The following is a 17,072-nucleotide window of genomic DNA, read 5'->3' as shown; positions in this document are numbered from 1 at the left end:
GAAGATAGCCACAGTTAATAAAAATGAATAGATGGAAGGAATGTGTTATTAGGAGAAGGAAAATGATAAAGGACAGAAAACTTAGCCATGTACAGGGCATATCCAAGTTTTTCTCAAATTTTTTGACCTCAGGACCCCTTTATAGTCTTTTTTCTTTCCAGCTTGGATACTGAGAAGGGAACTCAGAGGTGCTGTACCACTGAGCTATATCCTACTCTTTTTTATTTTTCATTTTGAGACAGGCCCTTGCTAAGTTGCCCTGGCTGGATTTGAACTTGAGATCTTCCTGCCTGTCAGGTTCCTGAATAGCTAGGATTACAGGCAAGGGCCACCATTCCCGGCAGGACCCTTTTATATTCTTAAGTATTGAAGACCCCACAAAGCTTTTCTTGGTGTGGACTATATCTGTTGATATTTACCATATGAACAATTAAATACATATTTAGAAATAAGAAATACTTTTAAAATTACAGTAAATATGCTAATATAAATAATTTTTGGCCTTTGTTTATTATCATTATTATTATTATTGTTATTATTTTACAATGCTGGGAATTGAACCCAGGGCCTTGCACATGCTATAAATAACATTATTTTTATTAGTTCCTTTTATATATACATGACAGTAGAGTGTATTTTGACATACATACATGGAGTATAACTTATAATTAGGTTCCCATTTTTGTGGTTTACATGATGTGGAGTTTCACTCGTCATATATTCATATATGAACATTGTAAAGTTATGTCTAATTTATTCTACTATCTTTCCTATTCCCATCTCCTATCCCATCCCTTCATTCCCCTTTCTCTAATCCAATGAACTTCTACCCTCCCCACCATTATTGTGTGTTAGCATCTGCATATCAGAGAGAACATTCAGTCTTTGTTTTTTGGGAACTGGCTTCATTTCACTTAATAATGACAGTCTCCAGTTCCATCCATTTACCAGCAAATGCCATAATTTTATTATTATTTGTGGCTGAGTAATATCCCTTCATGCGTATATACCACATTTTCTTAATCCATTCATCTGTTGAAGGGCACCTAGGTTGGTTCCATAGCTTTGCTATTGTGAATTGAGCTGCTATAAACATTGATGAGGGCGTGTCACTGTAGTATGTTGATTTTAAATCCTTTGAGTATAGACTTAGAAGTGTGATAACTGGGTCAAATGGTGGTTCCACTGCAAGTTTTCTGAGGAATCGCCATACTGCTTTCCAGAGTGGTTGTACCAATTTGCAGTCCTACCAGCAAATTTCCCCCCACATTCTTGCCAACATTATAAATTACTTTTTAATGAAAAATAATTATATTTTTTAAAACAATTTTTTTTGTTTTATACAATTTTTAAATTTCATTATTGTCAGGCTTACAGATGACAACTGGATTCTAACATCTGCTCATGCATTCATGTTAAATCTCTGGAAAACTCCATTGTGTTCTCCTGAGATATTGATAGTGAAAACAGCAAATAACATCTTAGTGTAATTGTGAGGTTATTTTTGACCTTATAGACTTTTTGAAAGTAATTTAGAAAATTGAAAGGGCTCTTTGGAATATTTTTGAAGGGGAGCATTCAATTGAAAGTATAGGCTTTATAATGGGGCTAAATAATGAAAAGAATTTCATTGGTAGAATTAGATTTTTATTAATCAATGGGTAACAACTGAAATTTTCTAAAACAGAAGAATAAAATTTCAAACAAGCTGTCCCTTTAGAAGATGATTATGCAAGTAATTGAGTATTGGACTGTAATTGATTTTGGTGGCAAGGTAAACATTGTAATGGGTATTAAGGAAGAATATATTGTACTGTACATGTGACTATATATGAAGAACAAGAGAAAGAGAAGGATCAAAACAATGCTAAGATTTTGAGCCTGGTGACAGGGTTGCTATTGTCTCATTAGTTGATATTGGGAATACAGGAAAGAAGCAAGCTTGGGAGAGAAAATAGTTAAGTTTGGAATATGTATAAAATTTTTTTTGTTTTGTTTTGAGGTAGTTTGTAGTATTATAGAAAAATTGCAAAAAGTAACATAGGAAGTTCACATATATCTTTAACCTAACTTCCAATATTTCCAATTTATATAATCATAGTTATTACAATGAGGGAAATAGATTTGGTATAATACCAACTACTGTCCTAACTCAGATTTCACATTTTTCCAGTTAATGTCCTTTTCCTGTTCCAGTATTCACTCATCCATCATATTGGATGTAGTATTGGGTCTTCTTACTCTTTATCCTCTAATATGTGATAGTAATTCATTCTTTCATTGTCTTAAAAAAACATTTATTTTTTTCTTTAAAGAGTTATAAAAATATTGTAGCAATTTGTGACAATGTAGAAGATATAAGTAAAAATTAGCAACCTACTCCCAGTGATAAGTGCTGTCAACAGTTTTGTGTGTTTTGTTATTTGTTTTTTATGCATTTATGGTTTACATATATATTTTGAGATCATAATGGGCATACTGTCCTGGAACTGTGTTTTTTACTCAAGCCCTATTTATTTTCTTTCAGCATCTTTCAATGTCAACATGTGCAGTTCTGTCATTCTTTTTAGTGGCTACCCAGTGTGTATGAACATATTATTTTACGAAGCCATTCTTTTGGTGGACCATTAGACTATTTTCAGTTTTTCATGCTTATATAAGAAGTTGCACCAGACATCCTTATGTACGTAACTTTGTCTGTCTACCTGGTTATAATTACTGGATCAATGACCACAGGCATTTTCTATATAATTACTGGATCAATGACCACAGGTAGTTTATTCAAATTGCCCTCCAAAAGGTTGTATCCAAACTTACACTCCTTCCAACAGTGAGTGATGTGCTTATTTCCCAACAAAGCTGTGAATGAAGTATATAATTGGTTATAATTGGTTATATAATTGGTTATATAACTGGTTATAATTACTGGATCAATGAACACAGGTAGTTTATTCAAATTGCCCTCCAAAAGGTTGTATCCAAACTTACACTCCTTCCAACAGTGAGTGATGTGCTTATTTCCCAACAAAGCTGTGAATGAAGTATTCTAGTCCGTTAACAGTAGTTTGGTTTGAGAAATGGTCTCGTGGGTGTTTAACTATACATTATGGTATTTTTTTTCCCCCTACAAATCACTGTTTTGCTTTTATAACACTCACGTGTACATACAATACTTAATTTTAAAAAGAATGGCTTTGAAAGCACATGCAAGGGTGTTCTTTGAAATCTTTTTAATTTGGCGTGATAGGAAAGCATGGCCATGTGGAGGTCTCGTTTACGGCCTGAGGAGCTCATGAAGCAGTTATTAGGAGGCTTTCTTTAGGGTGCATCTTAGATTTCAGGGTTTGGTGGATTAGAAAAACATGTTTAAGAAGTGGGAGTCTGTGATCACAAATCATTGTTGAGAGACTTGGATTTGTAGCAGGGAGCAGTTGTAGATGAAGCCTGGCTTTTTTGAGAATTCTGTGCTCTTGAGCAAGCTGTATCATTCAGCATCAGTTCTTAGTAGGGGAGAGGAGCACGGGAAGGGACTGCTAGTCCTAACATGTCCTTTTGGAGTTACCGAAGAATCACTGAATTATTTTTAATACCAAATATGTGGCCACAGTGCTAGAAGTAGATAAATAAGGATGCCCATTATAGCAGAGAAAGCTTAAACCAGATAATAAAGTGGTCTGAAAGACACTCAGCGTAAGTGATCCTCCATTCTTTGTGTCATCTGAAAGTACACTAGCTGCTGGGTAGACTAAAGAGCAAAGATGGGGATATGGTTTGTTTGGTTTCAGTTTTTGTTAGTTTTATATTTTCACCCCATTAGCATATCTCTAGAATCTCTCTGTTTTTCTCTTTTAATTTAAGATTTTCATTTTTGTGGGCAAAGGAGGATATATGTATATTGTCCCCTTTGTTCTCTGTTTGTCTTTCCATACATATGCATCATAACTTCAGCTAATACACTTCTAAACAATATCAAGGACATATTCTAGACACTTGGATTGGCAAAGGGATAAAACATTAGAAATCTAGGCCCTCCTAAAATGTCTAGGATGTGTAAGTCTCCTAACAAAGCATTAGTGTAATTACTAGTAGTAAGTAATGATCATGTGAATATTCAAAATGTTTGATGTAGTGTCAGCTCTCTTTCCCATAGAAGGTGAAATTTAAATAGTGAACTTAAAAACCTGCCTTTAGCAGAAGTTTGCTTGTTGGGGTTTTTTTCTTCCTTAATGCTACCTTCTAAAAAGGAGGTAGAATCAGGACACTTAAAAATAATAATATTTTAAAAATAACAAGAACAAGATAACTTTTAATTTTTATAAAATACTTCAAATGAATTTGAAGAACTATTTGAATTTGAAGCCTTGGGCTTTTCTTCTTAATAAATCACATTATTTATATTTAGAATGCATTCATGTACACATTATTTCTATATAAAATGTATACATGCAAATAATTAAGTTTTCTTAAACTACAATTAGAGACTGCCATTTCTAATTAACTAGTTTTTTAGTTAAAAATGAAGGCAAAGAAGTACTATTTACCTTAATGTTGGAAAATTCAACATTATTCAGAAGCAATCTGATTTCAAAAGCAATCTCTCCAAAGCCCAAATTAGAAAATCGTTAGAAGGCACAGTCATTCTAATATGGAGTTGTGACTTAGAAATTTCATTCCCACTCATTTCAGCTATTTTAAATCATTGTTTTCTGCTACTAGAGAATTGGATGGTTGTCATTCATTCCATATTATCTTAAGATTTATTTGAATGCCTGCTATGTGCCGGAGACTGTGCTATACACTTAGCATGTGTCATATCACTTGATTACCGTAGAAACTGTGGATGAAGGTTATAATTCCACTTTATATGAAAGAAAGCAAGTTTGGAATGGAAAAAAAATTGTTTTCCAAAGATCATGTTTTTTAAGTGAATGGTGACATCCAGACTTGAATTTCAAAGCCTTGCTTTTAACCACTGTAGCAAAATCAAAGACTGGAATCCTTCTGTTATTTCTTAACTATACATAGACCAAAGAAGCCACTGTGTTAGTTAATTTTTGTTAGAGGAAAAACACAGCACCAGCTATTTTTTTTTTAAAAAGACAAGAGAAAGAATCACAAAACAAAAATCAAAGTACTGAGATAAGTTGGAAAAGAACATTGAACTTGAAAGGATACCTGAGCTAGTACTTGGCTCACTCAGCTCATGTGTCACTTTCTTAGGAAAGTATCCACTTCTTGTCTGTCTTACTAGAGCAGTGAACTTATTACCATAAGCAGTGATTCTATGGTGCACATATTTCATATTTTAATATTTCTAAAATCTGGAGGCATCTTATAATTAATGGTGTTTAAAATTAATTGGCGACATTTTCCCTTAACTGTTGATACATAAAATAAGGGTGTGATTTACTACTGATGACATCTTGGATTTGATGAAATGCAGTGTTTATTGATATGTCCTCCCACAAAAATATTTACACCATTCCCACAGTTTAAACTACTGGGTATATATAATAACTTTCTGATTTCTACCCTCACCCTCTTTTAAGCTCCAGCCTTATCTGTTGAATTGAATTTTTCTTGATATCATTGGGATCACAGATTCATGATGTCTACCTCCAAATCTGTTTGTCTTGCAGTGGTCTCCATCTCAGTAAATGACATTTTCAGTTGTACATATGTGAAGCTAAAAAGTAAAAAGTCAGACTACCTAGGTTTGAATCCCATTTCCATCTGATAATGGTTATACACCTGCCTCTGAGAATTGTTAGGGTGACTAAGACACTAGGTTAATGCTAGATGCCACTAATCTTCATCATACATATCTGTGACCTCTCCTTGCTCTGCACATGTAATTCATCAGATCCTGTGATAGGTTAGCCCTTGAAAGAACAAGTCCAATGCCTCTTATCTCATTGTCACTTCTGCAACTTATGCCCCATTTTTCTTACCTGTAGTAACTCATCTTGTAGCTTTTCTCTTTTTTCTATGTTTTAAGGTAAGAACCATCCATTAAAACAGAGCATGCCATTTGGTAAAACCCCTCCTGATGCACTTGGTATAGCACCCCAAATCCTTAATAGGGTGTGTTCTGTTCTCTTTTTTCCACGTGGCTTCATCTCCCCCCAAACCAACTCCCATTCATCTGTTAGAGTTCAGCTTAAGTGTCACTTCCTCGGAGACAGACATTCCTTGATATTCCAAACTAAATTAGGTTCTTCAGATACAGTCTTTTATATTGAACTTCTTTATTGTTTGGGGATGATTTGTTCCTTCCCAACTGAGGCTAAAGAAGTTAAGTGACTTCCCCAAAGTCATAAATCTAGTTGTGTTAGAACTGGAATTCCAAGCCAGGGCTGGCAGCTCTAAAGATATGTTCTGCCTGTGATCTTTCCTTTGCTGCATTCAGGGCAGAAAAGAGCATATGAATCAGTATACAAGATTAAAAAATATGCTCCAACCGCTCTCTTCCCTTTTTCCACTTAGCCTTTAGTTTTCCTTAAATGTTCATCTTTCTAAACCCTCACTCCCTGCCATAACTTATTAGAAGTAGGACCTATTTTTTTTTGTAGTTTCTTTGGTGGTAGGGATTCATCCCAGGGATGAGTTACAACACTGCTAGGACCTGTTTTTGTATATTATCTACCTAGCGCTTATATAAATTACTTTGCATACAGTAGATATTAATTAAATATTTTTGTCTTATTGATAAAAACAGTATTTTAATCTGTTAAATCATTTCAAGGACTCGAGCTGTCTCACAAAGGAGTTTAATATCTTCTTCCATATTCTTTTTCCAGTCAATGAAAGAGTACATTTTGTTTTCTTATTTTGAATAAAACTGCCTAAAATAGTTAAAAGCAAAGTTAATTGTGTGTGTGTTTGTGTATGTGTGTGTGTTTTGCAGTGCTGGGAATTGAACCAGGGCCCACTTTACCACTGAATTCATCTCTCAGTCCTGGTAGTGTGTATTATAATGAATTATTATACGGTTTTGGAAAAAGAAAGAATTAACTTTAAGTATTTTTGTTTTCCTTCAGGAATTAAGTGATCTACAACGTGATCCACCTGCTCACTGTTCAGCTGGACCTGTGGGAGATGACTGTAAGCTTTGCTCTATTGCTAGGATTTTGTTACCATTAAAGGTATAGGTTTGAACATTTGTTAATGACTCCAAAACTCCTTTGTTTGTTTCAGTGTTCCACTGGCAAGCAACTATTATGGGGCCTGTAAGTATGATTCATATATATGAAATTAATCCGCTAGCCATACTTCATTCTTGCCTTTTTACCTTTGATCTGATGTTTGTGAGTAAGGTTGAATTTTCTTGTACACTGAATCTCGCTGGAAGCAAAATATGATTGAAAGTTTATGATGATTTTCTAAAGCATTATTGGCAATTTCTTAACTAGGATCACTAGGATGTTTTCCGTGCCAGATCCTTGTTCATTACGCGTAGTAATGAATCACCCCCCAACTTGCAAACAGACTGTTTGCTTTACTTATTTATTTAAGACACAAAGAATCAGTTGTTTTTAACTAAGCATAGTCATTCCCACATCCATAGCTTTAATGTTAGGTGTAAGTCTAACCTAGTCATGGAATTCCTCCAACTAACAAGCACCAATTTGCATGAAGTTTCATCACTATTCTTGTCTATGAAGGAGAATTGATAAATGTTGCAATGGGTCTTTTTTTTACCACCTTTTGAGTTTTTTGCTTTTAATATTGTTGCACTATCTTGAACTCAAAATTACCTACTGTTCTATTATTGACTCCTCTTAACTCCCCTCCCCAGTACTAGGGATTGAACTCTGAGTGCTTTACCTACTGAGCTACATCCCCAGCCCTTTTTAAATTCTTTTACTTTGAGATAAGATCTCCCTAAGTTGCTGAGGCTGGACTTGAACTTGAGATTCTTCTTTCTCAGCCTCCCAAGTTTCTAGGATTACAAGTGTGTGTTGTTGTGTTATAGACCTTTATAAATATTTCTTAGGTAAACACATGTAACAAATTATTATATTTGTGGTATTCCTATCTCCCTTATTTTAGAAATGCAAATATATGCTCTACAGTATTCCATAATCATTTGAATATCTAAGCAGACCATTTTGTCACTGTAATTTGTTTACATTTCTGTGTAATTTAATTATTATATTTCATAATTATATTTTTGATGATCTAGAATTAAACAATATATATAAAAGGAAGAATAATTATGTCATACAGTCCTCTAATATGTATGTAGAAACTTAAGGAAGAAGTAATATGTATGTAGAAACTTAAGAGAAAAAGTAATGACAATCTTTGCTTTTATTGCCACATTGTTAATATAACATGATATGTTTAAATATGAAGGAATTCAGATAGAATTTCAAGTATATTTTATTACAATTTTTGCTTTTTTGAATTTTTCTTTTTTGCTTGTAATGTTTTAAATATTTTATAATGGCCATTTAAAAATATACAAATTTAAATTTTTATTGCATTGATTCCTAACTTGATAGTACCATGAATTTATTTAGTTTTGTTTTGGACTTCTTTTGCATTTTCTACATTATTTTGTAAATTTTCTAAGTGAAGGTTTGAGGGATAAATTGTTTTTAACAATTCACTTGGTCATCTTTTTTTCTCTTTTTTTCATAACTTGGGTCTCTCCTGGTCTCTACTTTGCTGTTAAGTAAGCATCAGAACTTAAGCTTTATAAATTAAAATATAAATACTCCTCCAATCCCTTTTTAATACTGATTGCTGCTGCAGAAAATATTGGCATATATACTGACCTTTAAAAGTTTGTACTCATAAACAGATTTATTTGGGCAAGTCACACCACTGAGTGTGTACACTGTTTTTTGTTTTATTTTAAATTTTATGATACTGACATGATTGTTAGAAAATCCTTCTTCATACCTGCAAAGGGAAACCTGTTTTCAAGGTAAATGACTTGAATTTAGGTCACAATGATTATTAAAAAAAACAAAACAAAACAAAACAAAAACTGGTAATATTTGATGAAACCATTTAAAATATGGCATTTTTTTTCCAAACCAATAGTATTTGGGGATTCTTTTTAAGTTACTATATAATTACTCAAACATTGATGTACATTGTTTTGTAATTTCAGCCTGATAGCGCATATCAAGGTGGCGTCTTCTTTCTCACTGTACATTTTCCGACAGACTATCCTTTTAAACCACCAAAGGTATTTTTCTTTTTATGATTGATGTGATTGCCATGTCAGGGATTTTATTCCTTTTCCAGAGATGGTTTCATGACATCAAAGACTGTGGGTAGGTGAGCATGCTCAAACTGTTTTGTAAAACCTCCAAATCCTAAAGTTTGCATTCTTACTCAAACATTGAGTGAGATACTCAAAGCAGTATCTATTATGTTATAAATGAGTTTCTTTGACTTTCTTTTCCTGTTTATGAGGTATATGTAATTGAGGAAGTTTTTTTATGGTCATGAATCAAACTGTTACATTCACAGGATTATTTTTAAACATTTAGTAACTATTGAGCACCTACTATGTTCTGCTACAGTGAGAAATTCAAAAGTGAACGTGGTACGGTTCCTTCGTGGTACGGTTCCTTCATTTAATGGGCAGGAGGGCACTGGGAAAAGATGAAAACATGTTCTTATTAGATTTAATTTAGATGAAGTCTAAAGAGGAAATAAATGATGAGAATATCAAGGAGGGAAATAATGAGCAGTTCTGTCGATCAGGAAATGGTTCAGGTTTTTAAAAACACCTGATTAAGATTGTATTTTTGACATGGTAGGACAGCAACTCTTGTGTAAGATAGAATTCTTGGTCGATTTCTTAGGACAGGTTAACAAAGGCTCTAAGATCCAAGTGGCACATCCAGTACTACTGATAGTTAAATTAAGAAAAGGATTACTTTTAGGTATGAGAAAACCAGGTTAATTACCAGTCATCCTAGCTACTACAGATTTCTTATACTTTCAAATACTTCTCAACTCTTTGAGGAGGAAATGAGGGAAACTGAGTTATTTGCTTCCAAATTTACAGTATTTATAACTACTTGTAGCCCAGAGTAGATGCTCACTCAGCTTGCATAGAATGCATTTCTCCTTCTAAGGCTGTGTAATGTTGAAGATTTGTTACCCCAGAGTAAATTGGTTCTGGTTTTTTCATAGTTCATGGCATATTACATTTTCTGTTGTTTTGTTTTGCCTTTATGTTTAGATTGCTTTCACAACAAAAATTTACCATCCAAATATAAACAGTAATGGAAGTATTTGTCTTGATATCCTGAGGTCACAATGGTCACCAGCTTTGACTGTATCAAAAGGTAATTTCACTTATCAGACTTAAAACATTGATAACAGTGAGACAGAAAAATATTTTTTTCAAGTATTTAGGAACCAAAGTTTTAAAAAACAAATCTGTGCTTTCTCCTGTTTTGACTTTGCTTTGTTTTTATAACTCTTATGTTATGTTGGCTTTTAACAGTCAGTTTTTGGGGCATGTGGGGTGTGGATGGGTAAATCTAAATCATAAAATGAGAAAAGATTTAAAATATCATAGTTATAAATTTATATAATAAGCTCATTGACTATCTTTTTAGCTTGCTTTTGTCTTAAAAAAAAGAATAAGCGATAGTAATAAAAAGATTTTGGCATCAGTTGCCTATTCATTAAATGGGACTTTTGACAACAATGAATAAAACTATATAGCCAGTTTACTTCATGCAAGAAAAAAATTACAGATATGGCTGATGAAATAAGTGATTTTAAAGCAGTGACATATTTCACACTTTAGAATAATGCAATACAGATAGCATGTAAGTTTAAATTTTGAATGATTGATGGCATCAGTATGACTGACACATAATCCATGCTGATTCTGAGCAGGCACAGTTGACAACATGCAAGACATTCTTAGGTGTCTGTTATGCTGAGAGATGCAGATGTGTAGCCCTGTTCTTAGCTAAATTGTCAGCTATGTACATAGGTCTCTGAAGCCCATTGTGTTTTGTTAGCCATTACAATTTACTATGCCAGCATTCTTTATTTTTTGTTTTATTTCTCTAATACGGAACTTGACAATTGGAAAATATTGATTGGGTTAGAAGCATCTGCCCCTGAAAGCACTATCACATTTTTACTTTTTTATAAAATTCAAGAAAATTGTTTCTCTTGAAGGATTTATGAGAAGAATTTGTGGTCATTTAAAAAAATTTTTTTTTGGCACTGGGGATTGAGCCCAGGGGTGTTTAGACACTGAGCCACATCCTCAAGATCTCACTGAGTTGCTTAGGGCCTCATGAAATTGCTGAAGCTGGCTTTGAACTCACAATCCTCCTGCCTTAGCCTCCCAAGCTACTGATATTATGGGTGTGTGCCATCATGCCCCACCATTTTTTAATTTTTTAAATTAAATGCTACCCAAATATATGGCTTGTTGCTTGTTTTTTGTTTGTTTTATTTTTAGTTATCGGTATTGAACCTAGCTTTACCTGAGAGCTACCTCCAAACCTTTTTTTTTTACATTTTTAAGACTGGGTCTTGCTGAGTTGCTGAGGCTGGCCTCAAACTTGTGATTCTCCTGCCTCAGCCTCCAGAGTCTTTGGGATTACAGGCCTGGGCCACCATGCTCTATATCTAGTTTTGTTGTTGTCTTTAATAATATATATTATGTCTTTAATATATATTATATATTATATATATATAAAAGTTGTAGATGGACACAATACCTTCATTTTATTTATTTATTTATTTTTTATGTGGTGCTGAGGATCAAACCCAGTGCTTCACACATGCCAGGCAAGTGTACTACCACTGAGTCACAGCCCCAGCCCTATAGCTTGTTTTTGTTTTTTTGGTACAGGGGTTGAACCTAGGGGTGCTTAACCACCAAGCCATATACCCAACCTTTTTTATATTTTACTTTGAGACAGGGTCTCACTAAGGTGCTTAGGGCCTCAGGTGCTAAGTTGTTAAGGCTAGCTTTGAACTTTTGATCCTCCTGCATAGGGATTACAGGCATGTACCACCACATCCAGCCCTATAGCCTGTTTTTGAAGTGATGAGTTTATAGGAAGTAGGGTCCACAGCCATAACTGTTTCAGGTATTAGTAAATAATAGGGTTTCAGGTCAATTATGATTGGTATTTTTTTTCTAACCTGAAGTGCTCATCTAAAATTTTTATATAATATGTCTTTTTAAAAAATCTTTCACATAGTGAAATTATATGCACTGAATAAAGGAAAGATTCTGTGTCAAATAGTTTTTCAAACTAACAGTACTCTTTCCTGGAATGGTGTCATGAAATGAATGTCATTTGGCATAAGCAGCTAAGTCCTTATCATTTAAAAGAAATGGCAGACTGCCAGATGCTAAGTAATTATCCTCCAATCAAGGTGGCTTTTATTTAAAAAAAAAAGCTTCTACAAAAACTGTCCTTTGAGAATTTAAAAACAGCCTCCTTTTCCTCATATGTGAAATAGGATTACCAACCACCTAGGGTCACTGTGCCCCTGGCAGGAAGTTAGCATTCAGGTAAATGTTAACTGTTGTCTTTTACCTTATCTTAAAACCTTTGGTTTGTGTGCTTGATAGTGAAATCAGGGCAAATGACTCAAGGCAGCAGGACTCAGGAACTTCATTCTTGTTATTTTATGAAGTAGCTCATACCTCTACAATTTATTTGTGCACTTTTCACTTTCCTGCATTTTAAATGTCTTGTTTTGCTTTTTATCAAGAGTTTAGTCTAAAAACATTCTGGAGATAAACAAGTAACCCCAGAAAAATGTACCCTTTTGGTTTAATATACAGAGACTTAAAGTTTCATTGGGTAGATGGGCAATGAGGAAAAATTTTTAAAAATGCTAGTTTTTCCCCTAATCCTTAGGATCCCCTTTCCCTGTCATTTAAAGAGTCCCCTTTGGACTGGAAAGAGTAGGAAAAGATGAAGGAACATAGCAGAGGAGGAGAGGGTGGAAATAAGAGGTTGCTCCAAATGCAGCCCCTCAGAAGTGGTCCTGTATGAAACAGCCAAATTAGGACCAGAGTTCTTGTTCCTTCCTGTTTCAAATACTTGAATTTTTTTCCCCCAAATGTAGCTGTTTACATTGTATTTTGACATAGTAACAAGTACTTTTTAGTTTCATTGATATTTTAAAATAGACAAGTTATCTAAAGATGGCTGTTCACATTATTTTTAAATGCATGTAATAAAAGTAAGGTACATGGAATAAAGGTTTCATTGAAGAAAATCTCACAAATCTTCCTCCTTTATAGACAGTCTGTAGCACTAAGGCAAAGGAACAGAGCCCATGAGCACAATGTTCAAAACAGTTTGGACTCTTTTCGGTAATTCAATTGCTTTTTAGAGTACTGGAGTTGAAAAGGTTGTTAGTAGCTACTTTGGAGATGCATATTTTGTAAATAGATAAAAAATTCAATAGAATTTAAAACTTCAAAAGGAGTAATAATTTTCTATTTTGTGCATTTTATGGTGATTTTATAAGTTAATGATATGCTTCCAGCCAAAGTTAGTATAAAACATAAAAATAAAACATTTTTGTTTTCTTTGTAAGTTCAATATCTATCGTCAATGAAACTATTTTCACATGTGTAGATTGTCTAAAGTAGAAAGATCACTGTCTAATCTGATGTTCTCTTTTAAATCTAGTTTTATTGTCCATATGTTCTCTACTTTGTGATCCTAATCCTGATGACCCCTTAGTTCCAGATATTGCACAAATCTATAAATCAGACAAAGAAAAGTAAGTATTTATTTATATTGCTTCTGTTTGAATGCATTTCTATAGTCTCCCAAACATGAGTATTATCAATATATTAAGTACATTTATTTATGTGTATATTAATTTTGTCTTTTTCCAATGCATTTGACCTTTCTTTTTAAACCCTTCTCAAAGAGTTTAAAGTCTTTTTATAATAAATTTTGTGTTTTTTTCCCATTTACTATTTAATACTACATGTTTTTTTGTTTATACAATTAACTATATAATTCTAGGCAGTAAATTTAAAATAAGAGAATTTAATCATTGGAAGTATTCTATATTGTATTTTCTGTCTTCTCCTGGGAAAAGAAGTTATCTCTGTCCCCAGTCAGACTGACCTTGTTTTCAAACCATTTCATTCTGCTGTTTCCATAGGTTTGTTTGTATTTTGAAGGTAATACTCATTCACAGTTGGGTTTTGTAGTTTTTGGTTATTTTATAATTAGGTACATTTTCCTGTAGGTTACAGAAAAACACATGAACAGTTATTTCTGTTTTACTTATGCATGAGCCTGTGTCACATTGATCTAATAGTTGGTATATGTGTGATTATTGCAATTAAGCGTGAGAAGGTAGAATGTATAGTTCTATATAGACAGATGTTTCTAAAACATTAAATTTGTATATTTTTACTATATCCCTTTTGTATGCCTACAGATACAACAGACATGCAAGAGAATGGACTCAGAAATATGCAATGTAAAATCAAAAAAACTTTCATATATACCAGAGTACTGTAAAATCTAGGTTTTTTTCAACATTAGCAGTAAATTGAGCACTGTTTACTGTTTCATTGTACCATGAAACCCTTTGATTTTAACCCATTTTAAATGTGTTTCTGAAGCAAGACAAAACAAACTTCCAAAAATACCCTTAAGACTGTGATGAGAGCATTTATCATTTTGTATGCATTGAGAAAGACATTTATTATGGTTTTTAAGATACTTGGACATCTGCATCTTCAGCTTACAAGATCTACAATGCAGCTAAAAAGCAACCAAATTATTTTTTGCTGAAACTAGATGTTTTTACATGAGAAATACTGTATGTGTTGTCTAAGATGTCGTCACTTTTATAAATCTGTATTCAGATTTCATTCTTTGTTAGCTCACTTTATAATTTGTATTTTTTTACTGTATAGACTAAATATATTCTATTTACATGTATGTCAACTCATTACTTTTTTCCTGTGAACAGTATTGAAAAAACCCAACAGCTGATAATTAAATGAATTAACTGTGTCTCCCTTGTCTTAGGATATTCTTTAGATTGATTGCAGATTTCTTAAACCTGAAATGATCTTTACACTGTAATTCTCAGTATACTGATTATGGAGAAACACTTGTTTTGATTTTGTTATACTTGACTTAACTTTATTGCAATGTGAATTAATTGCACTGCTAAGTAGGAAGGTGTGTAACTTTTATTTGTTGCTATTCACATTTGAATTTTTTTTTCTGTATAGGCAATATTATATTGACACCTTTTACAGATCTTACTGTAGCTTTTTCCATATAAATAAAATGCTTTTTCTACTATTTGTCTTGATTACTTAAAGCATTACTTTATCTATAGGTAAGAATTAAACCTGTATATAAAATTTTACAGGAAAATTATTTCCAAATTATGAAAATGAGATGTATTATATTTGGCATTAATCACCACTAGTTATATATACATTTTTATTATATTAGATTAGCATCGCTTTACTCAATTGTCTGTAAGATTATTGATTATTTACCTTGGCCACTAGTTGTAGATGAGAATTCAGAAGTTGGGGTTTGTCTTGGATCACATCTTAGATGGATTATTTCTGGAAGTACCAAAATGAATGTAAGGTATTGTCACCTTCCCTGAAGAAATGTTTTTATAGACCTAAGAAATCATGAGATTCATTCATTAAAATTACCCTGTAGATGTAACTGACATTATATTTCTTAACATTTTGAAAATCTAGAGTTTCTAAAGTAGGATTTTAGTGTTATCACAATTTGAAAAACATCCTTTTTTTCACTGTAAAATTTACCCCCCAAAAGAATTCTAAAATGATGCTTCCCTCTGTTTTTATAAGTTGTCTGGTAAAAGTGATTTAAATAAGCAGATTATCTTTCTAGATTTTTAAAGAAAATGAGAAAGTTCAAATGTATTACTTGCAAAACCCCTCTCTTTAATGTTTAGCAAGCATACCACCTGAGTGCATCATATTAAAGAGCATTCCTAGCTCCTCTGGTTGTTGCAACAGGTTGTGCAGGCACCCCTGGTGAGGTAGTCATTAGCAAACCTTTTAAGCCACTTGATTATTTTGTCATGGTTCATTATTATTAAAGTACAAAATAACCTGTTGTTAGAAAATATGTGTCTTTATGAGATAATTAAATGAATTGTGAACTGGATATTTAAGAAAATATAGTAAAATAGCTATATTAATTGATGTCTTAAAACAGCAATATCATGAAAAACACTACAATAACTATCTTTGCCATGAATTTGAAGATTCAACATCATTAAGATTTTGAGTATTACTTATATGTTGACAGTAGAGGATTTTGTTTAAGTATCTTTTACTTTTTTTTTTTTTTTAACTTTTATTTGTGTGTCATATATTTTTGGAAGTGTCTTTTTTTTCTTTATTAAAAGTTTTGAATCTTGCCTAACTCTTGTTTGCCTTTGCTTACATTTGAATTGTACAACCAGACTTGCGAGGAGTAAGCCAATGTTCTTATAGTTAACTAAAATCCTTAAATTCAGTGGTGGCATAATGATCAGATAGATCATCATATTGGGGATATCATTTTTTGATTAAAAATTCTAACAAAGAGAACATCAATTATCTTTTAAAACTGAGCTCAAAGCCTTTTAAGCACCTTCTTGGAGTGTTGAAAATAGTTTTTGTGATGCTTTGAGGTATAGTTGCAAAACATATTCCAACTGGGTTCTGGATATTTGTACATGTAAAATAAATCAGATACAAGTTTTTTTTTTTTTTTAAGGACAACCTCAACACCACCCCACAACAAAGCATACGAGCTTTGCACATATGCCTATGGAAATCATACATAATTATTCATTTTTGCTTTTTTTTTCCTTTTACACCCTTCCTAAACTGGTAGGAAAAAAACTAAACACTAACTTTGTGTATCAACTACTGTCAATTTAAAAAGACCAAATATACTAGATGACATATACACAAACAGAGTAACAAGGGCAGCCTTAACAGTTAATATTTAAAGGAGTTAATTGATGTCTTGAAACATCAGTTAACATCAATTTAAAAAATATCCGTGAATGGTAATAATATC

The 17,072-nt window shown here is 32.8% G+C and overlaps 1 protein-coding gene across 2 annotated transcripts in view; it reads left to right on the top strand.

Moving 5' to 3' along the window:
* Ube2d1 (ubiquitin conjugating enzyme E2 D1) overlaps window positions 1-15,311 on the top strand; it is a 31,279-nt gene extending 15,968 nt beyond the window's left edge. Inside the window, exons 2-7 of one of the 2 annotated variants that reach the window (XM_046419909.2) lie at window positions 7,041-7,104; window positions 7,198-7,229; window positions 9,125-9,202; window positions 10,211-10,316; window positions 13,662-13,755; window positions 14,431-15,311. In XM_046419909.2, the coding sequence (XP_046275865.1) occupies window positions 7,041-7,104; window positions 7,198-7,229; window positions 9,125-9,202; window positions 10,211-10,316; window positions 13,662-13,755; window positions 14,431-14,476 (420 nt within the window). In that variant the 3' untranslated portion in view covers window positions 14,477-15,311. The remainder of the gene's footprint in view (window positions 1-7,040; window positions 7,105-7,197; window positions 7,230-9,124; window positions 9,203-10,210; window positions 10,317-13,661; window positions 13,756-14,430) is intronic. The other variant, XM_046419910.2, reaches the window with a different exon arrangement.
* The last annotated feature ends 1,761 nt before the right edge of the window (window positions 15,312-17,072 follow it).

This window comes from Marmota monax, unplaced genomic scaffold, assembly GCF_021218885.2.
Source record: "Marmota monax isolate L192 unplaced genomic scaffold, Marmota_monax_Labrador192_F-V1.1 WCK01_AAM20220418_F8-fsc00019, whole genome shotgun sequence".
Classification (NCBI taxonomy): Eukaryota; Metazoa; Chordata; class Mammalia; order Rodentia; family Sciuridae; genus Marmota; species Marmota monax.
This window is presented reverse-complemented; position numbering and strand designations above follow the sequence as displayed.